Here is a 6719-nt window from a genome sequence, read left to right as displayed (position 1 = left end):
AATGACAATTAATTAAATAAAATTGTTTTCATGAAGTTATAGTGGAAAAAATTTTAATTAATTTAGGTTAATATTTTAAATGTGGTAACTTAAATACAAATAGATGAATGGGTGGTTTCTGAATTTCACCTAGTAGGGGAAAGAGAGGCATTTCCCCCTTCTTAGAAATTACCTAAAAACAACATAGAGGACAAGAAATATAAAGGCAGATTCCACCCTCAAAAAACAAAATAAAAGATTTAAAAATCCCTAAACCAAAAAATAAAAGAATGTTCTCACAGAAACCAAAATCAAAATGAAATTGTTCAGAAAGCTCAGAGAAAAGATGCCCACAGCTGCGGCTTTCAAAAAACAAAAAATCCAGTGAAGGACACTCTCAAAACAAACAAATCAAAATCAGACAACATGGCAACCACAATGGAAAACCAAACAAAGCCTAACACTGAGGTCTTGCTACACGACAGTCGCTGTTGACTCATGAAACTCACCTACATCAACGTAGAGGGCATGTCCTCGGGTGGAAATCCAAGAATCCCTGTTTGAAGCCAACAGAACTGGGTGTGCGAGCCACAGTTAGGACCCCATTCATCAAGAAGCTTCTTAAAACTGGGAAGGCAGAGCTAAATAAGGCATCAGAGAAAAGACCTCGGGGTAGCATTTAGGTGGTAAAGCAAAGAAAGCAGAGAAATGGCAAACCATGAGCCTCTGTGTGCAGTGATCTTTGTAAGGTTGGTTGAGTTAAAGAATAAAGGAATTATTCACACAGACCTGTGTTACAATGAGAATTCTTGTTACCACAGAAATGGCCTTGGCCCCTCATATCAGAATACTTTTTTGCAAATGGCAGTTCCAGAAGGCATTCATCTCATCCAAAGATGAGAACGTGCCAAAAAAGAACCATGACAGGATCCACACTCTAAAGATGAAAGCAATAGAAAAATAAGGTAAACATTTATTTATTTATTTAAATACCTTTCTACGTTGCCGCTATCTCTGTACACATATAAACCCCCACCTCTCTAGTAGGCTCTTTCTCATACATGTCCTTGTAACAGCACAGAAACGTCCAACTAAAATTGTGAGAAAGATACAAAAGGAACTGATAACATTAATTGCCTCCATATATAGGAACTGGGTGAGGATGGCCTTGAACATATATTTTATTCCTTCAACATGTACTATAAAACAATTAACAAAAATTTTTAAAAAGAATTATGAATTTAATTTGTAAATATATGAATGAATGCGTAGAAAACAATGTCTAATACTTAAATAGGCAATCTACTATATGTACACAAGGAATGTTTATATATAGAGAGAAGTCTTAATACATTTCTAATGTTTACTATCAGTTGGTAGAAAATAGAAAGGACAAAGTAGCATGTCAGATGAACCCCAGGAACACGCAATCAGAAATACCCACAGACTGAAAGACTATATATGACAATTCACCTAATTATCTTAACAAATAAATCAAGGGAAAATGAAGGGATATTTTAAATTTTTAATTATTTGAAAGACATTTAAAATATATGTCACTCAAATAATACATACATGGTACTTATTGGGAATCCAGATTTGGAAAAAAAAACAAAATATAAAATTAGTAATATCAAGAGGGATATTGGGAGATCCAACAGACATTTGTTGACTTTAAGGAATGCATACATTTTTAAAATCTAAAAATGGTTTATGACTATGTTCAAAGGGTATATCATTTTGATGCTGACATTGAATTATTCACTGAAAAATAATACAGTCAATGATTTGTTTTCAAATAGTCTGGAGTTGGAATATGGCAGATTATGGAAGAAATAAGGGTGTCCATGACATAGAAATAGTTAAAGCTATGTGACCGATATAGAGGCAACCTTTATGTTTCTTCTAATCTCTACCTGGTTCACACTTCATATAAAGAAAAAACAATTTATAATTACCATTTGTAATCATTGGGGAAAAAAGGTAATCTTTCTATCAAGTCTTATGCAGTAGATTTCTTTGGATCCCTAATTTCTCTGTTAGGAGAAAAGAAAGATTGGGGAGAGGACACTCAGGATGCTCTGAGACATGGGAGAACCTTTGTTAGGATAATGACTAACTCCCAGCTACAGTGAATTGAGAATAGTCTTATTGTACTGAGATCAAGTCACAGCTGTAGGCAGAAGCGTTTTCCCTGACTAAAGGAAGCCAAAAATGCAATCTGGTTATTTCATAACTTTTCTAATAATCCAGGTGTGATCTCACTGTTTGTAAAGCCCAGCCCTTCCCAATCTGCAAGCTCACCTTCCAGCCCTGAGCCCAGCCCACTCACACCATATATAAGCTCTGCCTCAGTCCATCTCCTTCATCTGCTCCTCTCTGCTCTGCCCTTCAGTCTCTCTCGCCTTGCCCAGCCTTCTCATCTCCAGGCACCATGACCAGCAAGTCCACCACGAGGATCCAGAGCAGCAGCAGCAGCCGCAGAGGCTTCAGTGCCAGCTCAGCCAGAGCCCCAGGGCTCTGCCGCTCTGGCTTCAGCAGCATATCTGTGTCCCGCTCCAGGGGCAGTGGTGGCATGGGGGCAGCATGCAGAGGCGCAGGCTTTGGCAGCAGGAGCCTCTATGGCACAGGGGCCTCCAAGAGGATCTCCATTGGAGGGGGCAGCTGCGTCATGGGCAGCGGATATGGCGGCGGATATGGCAGCGGAGTTGGAGGCGGCTTCAGCTTCACCACTGGACTTGGTTTTGGAGGTGGAGCTGGTAGTGGCTTTGGGCTCGGTGGTGCAGCTGGCTTTGGTGGTGGCTATGGGGGCTCAGGCTTTCCCGTGTGCCCCCCTGGAGGCATCCAAGAGGTCACCATCAACCAGAATCTCCTGACTCCTCTGAACCTGCAAATCGACCCCACTATCCAGCGGGTGAGGACTGAGGAGCGTGAGCAGATCAAGACCCTCAACAACAAGTTCGCCTCCTTCATCGACAAGGTGAGATAAGATTTCTACCTAAAAATCCACTCTGAGTCTGGTAATAAATACCAAAGAAGGAGAGGAGAGGGAAGAATTTTCAGGCTTTGTGCAAATACTGTTTTACAGGGGTTCCCATTTGCTCCTAAGTCCTACATTTGGGGGCCCCTTTCTTAGTTGGACTGGCAGCCAGAGCCTGATTCTCATTCAAAGGTGATCCACGAAGGGCTCCATGATTACTATTGGAGAGAGAGACAAGCTCTGTGTCCCACTGTAGCACGGCTGAGGCACAGGAAGGCAGATGTGTTCACCTGGTGGCAGCCCGAGTGCCTTCATGGCCCTCGGAACCAGGCCACCCACAGCTCCAGCCAGCTCTTCCAGATTTTGCCTGGGCCCTGCAGGATGTGCCGATCTTCCCTAGAGGAATGAGTTTGGGTACTTCACTCTGAACCTCCCCTCTGAGACCCAGGAGGGCAGGGCACATGGAAAAGTTTAGGGGACAGCCGGTGACATACAAGAGTGAGGAGAACATGGAAACAAGAAATGCAAGCTTTTCTTTTTTTTTTTCTTTTTTTTTTTTTTTTTTCACACTCTGCTCCCCTCCAGGTGCGCTTCCTGGAGCAGCAGAACAAGGTCCTGGACACCAAGTGGACCCTGCTCCAGGAGCAGGGCACCAAGACTGTGAGGCAGAGCCTGGAGCCTTTGTTCGAGCAGTACATCAACAACCTCAGGAGGCAGCTGGATGGGATCCTTGGGGAGAGAGGCCGCCTGGACTCAGAACTGAGGAGCATGCAGGACCTGGTCGAGGACAATAAGAAAAAGTAGGTTAAAGAGGAATGGGCTCAGGATCCCAAGGCTCACACCTAGACACGAATGAGTGGCCAGGGCTAGATGTGGGCATGACCACTGAGCACTATATGTTCATTGAGGTGAATATCAAAATTCAAGGCTAGAAGCAAATAAAATAAAACAAAAGTAGGGTATCAATAAACACAGGAGGCCAAAGATCTGAAAAATGAAGGCACCTTCAGGATCTCTGTGGCACAGAGTTGGATATTCTCTATCTATGGAAAGTGTTAGATCCCAGACTGCTTTTCAGCTTCAACCACACACTAGCTCAGATGTGTGTCAACCCTCTTCTCCTAGATATGAAGATGAAATCAACAAACGCACAGCAGCAGAGAATGAGTTTGTGACCCTGAAGAAGGTGAGCTGATTAATCAGGGTTCTAGTTTCTTGCTCAAGGAGAGACATGACTCTGCATCCCCCTCCCATCTCACAAGACCATTGCCATGGTGATAAAATGGGGGCTGGGCAGGAGGGCTCAGCTGACTCCAAACTGTCTGCTCTTTCCCCAGGATGTGGATGCTGCCTACATGAATAAGGTGGAACTGCAAGCCAAGGTGGACAGTCTCATGGATGAGATCAACTTCCTCAGAGCCATCTATGAGGCAGTGAGCATCTCCACCCCTATTTCCTTTACTCAGATGGGTTCTGCAGGGTGGAGAGTCCTATGTCCCCATTGGGCACCTTGGTAAGCAGCCCAGGCCAAGATGACCTTAGGACCTTGTGCTCTGCAGGAACTGTCTCAGATGCAAACCCACATCTCAGACACTTCTGTGGTGCTGTCCATGGACAACAACCGCAACCTGGACCTGGACAGCATCATCGCCGAAGTCAAGGCCCAATATGAGGAGATCGCTCAGAGGAGCCGGGCTGAGGCTGAGTCCTGGTACCAGACCAAGGTGAGCAGTGACTTGGCAGCCGCTAAGGAGGCCCCAGCCCCACCCTGAGCTCGAGAAGCCTCCTGACTTCATGGGGGAATTACTGAAAGGAGGCTAAAGTCCTCTCACAGAAGCTGTACCCCACATGCTTAGAATAAACTCTCTCAGATATGATGTCCGTGTCTAGGAAGCAGAAGAACCACTCCCAGGCAGGAGCAAGCTCCCATAGATAAGGACCAAGTCATCTTTGCTTAAACTTCATTCTCACTGATGGCTCTCAGAGACACAGAGCACAACATTGTCAGTCCCTGAAAGAACTAAGAAGTCTCTGGTTCCCTAACTGAGATGTTCTGTGGCTTGGTTCCACTGTGTCCAGCCACTTAACATCAACTTTTCTAAAATTCATTGAGGAGAATCCAATAGGTGGAGATAACTCACTGTCTGACTCCGAAGCGAGACAGCATTGTGCACATGTAAAACCCCACGCATTCTCTGTCTCCCTCTCCCCCCTTCACGACAGTATGAGGAGCTGCAGGTCACAGCAGGCAGACATGGGGATGACCTGCGCAACACCAAGCAGGAGATTGCTGAGATCAACCGCATGATCCAGAGGCTCAGATCGGAGATCGACCACGTCAAGAAGCAGGTACAGGGCAGAGACAGGGTCGGGGCTGCTTGTCCATGCAGTCCAGCCTCCCGGGCTCTTCTTCACTGGGCAGGAAGAGCAGGGATGAGCCTCCTGGAAGGCCCAGGCTCCAAGCCCATTTCCTTGCTTCCCCTTGCAGTGCGCCAGCCTGCAGGCCGCCATTGCTGATGCGGAGCAGCGTGGGGAGATGGCCCTCAAGGATGCCAAGAGCAAGCTGGAAGGGCTGGAGGACGCCCTGCAGAAGGCCAAGCAGGACATGGCCAGGCTGCTGAAGGAGTACCAGGAGCTCATGAATGTCAAGCTGGCCCTGGACGTGGAGATCGCCACCTACAGGAAGCTGCTGGAAGGCGAGGAGTGCAGGTGGGTGACACACCCCTCTGAGCACCTGTGGGAGGGGTCTGGCCCTGAGCAGGGGATTGTGGCCAGTAATGATGGGTGCTGTCAGGAGACTCTCTGGATCAGGGGTGGGCGGTCTCCATGAGCCTCGGGTGGAGGCTTCTCCTGGGATCAAGTATGGGCTGTGGAGGGCTCATCCTCTGTGTTCCTCTCCTCCTAGGCTGAGTGGCGAGGGCGTTGGACCCGTCAACATCTGTAAGTACTTGGCTTGTCTGCCTCCCAGTTGTTGACCTTGTGAGCTGGCTCAGGTGACAGAGTGAGCTCACGGTGTCTGTGTCCTGTTGTCCTCCCTACAGCTGTGGTGCAGTCCACTGTGTCCAGCGGCTATGGCAGCGCTGGGGGTGCCGGCAGTGGCTTCGGACTGGGCGGAGGCAACAGCTACTCCTACAGCAGTGGTCACAGCCTTGGAGGTGGCTTCAGTTCTGGCAGTGGCAGAGGCATCGGGGGTGGCCTCAGCTCCTCTGGTGGCAGCAGCTCCACCATCAAATACTCCTCCACCACCTCCAGCAGGAGCTACAAGCACTGAAGTCCTGCACTGGCCCTTGTCCCACCCTGCTCAGCCCTCTGGTGTAGAGCCCTCTGCTCAGGATCTTTTCCTCCTCTGCCTCCACCTCTGCTCTCTAGCTGGGGCTGCGGAAGGCCCCTGCCCTCCTGGCTCCTCTGTCTACCTTCTCCTCTGAGTTTCCACAGCTCATCTGTAGAATGTCAATAACCATTGTCACTCAGACATGGGAACATCGTTGTGATGTTCCTTTGTATAAGAATTGCCATTATTCTGTGATGCCTATTCCATATGCTCCATTTAAGAACTGAACATGAGTCCACTGCAGACAAGGAATCCTCCCTCTGATTTCTAACTTCCCTGTTGTTGTAGCTGCCTTCCGGGATTCCTCATCTGCCCCATGCATGGTCTTGCTGTTCCCTTGGCAATGAACGCTATGTGACATAACCCCTCTGGTGTTTTGAGTCTGTATCCCCACACTATTTTTCTCTGGTCTCTTTGGCTTTATTTGTT

At 47.4% G+C, this 6719-nt stretch overlaps 1 protein-coding gene across 1 annotated transcript; it reads left to right on the top strand.

The window, feature by feature from the left end:
- The first annotated feature begins 2355 nt into the window (after positions 1-2355).
- On the top strand, positions 2356-6719 carry LOC124087007 (keratin, type II cytoskeletal 6A). Its single transcript, XM_046435582.2, has 9 exons — positions 2356-2959; positions 3545-3759; positions 4085-4145; positions 4297-4392; positions 4519-4683; positions 5183-5308; positions 5448-5668; positions 5865-5899; positions 6001-6719. The coding sequence occupies exons 1-9, from the start codon at positions 2414-2416 to the stop codon at positions 6228-6230; spliced, it is 1695 nt and encodes a 564-aa protein (XP_046291538.1). The 5' UTR covers positions 2356-2413; the 3' UTR covers positions 6231-6719.

The sequence above is a fragment of the Marmota monax genome, unplaced genomic scaffold, assembly GCF_021218885.2.
Source record: "Marmota monax isolate L192 unplaced genomic scaffold, Marmota_monax_Labrador192_F-V1.1 WCK01_AAM20220418_F8-fsc00012, whole genome shotgun sequence".
Lineage (NCBI taxonomy): Eukaryota > Metazoa > Chordata > Mammalia > Rodentia > Sciuridae > Marmota > Marmota monax.
This window is presented reverse-complemented; position numbering and strand designations above follow the sequence as displayed.

Bases quoted from the DNA above. Each gene is read 5' to 3' on its own strand.
- LOC124087007 (XM_046435582.2), top strand. From the start codon at position 2,414: ATGACCAGCAAGTCCACCACGAGGATCCAGAGCAGCAGCAGCAGCCGC. The intron at 3,760-4,084 runs GTAGGTTAAAGA...CTCTTCTCCTAG, and splicing joins GTCGAGGACAATAAGAAAAA to ATATGAAGATGAAATCAACA. The intron at 4,684-5,182 runs GTGAGCAGTGAC...CCTTCACGACAG, and splicing joins AGTCCTGGTACCAGACCAAG to TATGAGGAGCTGCAGGTCAC.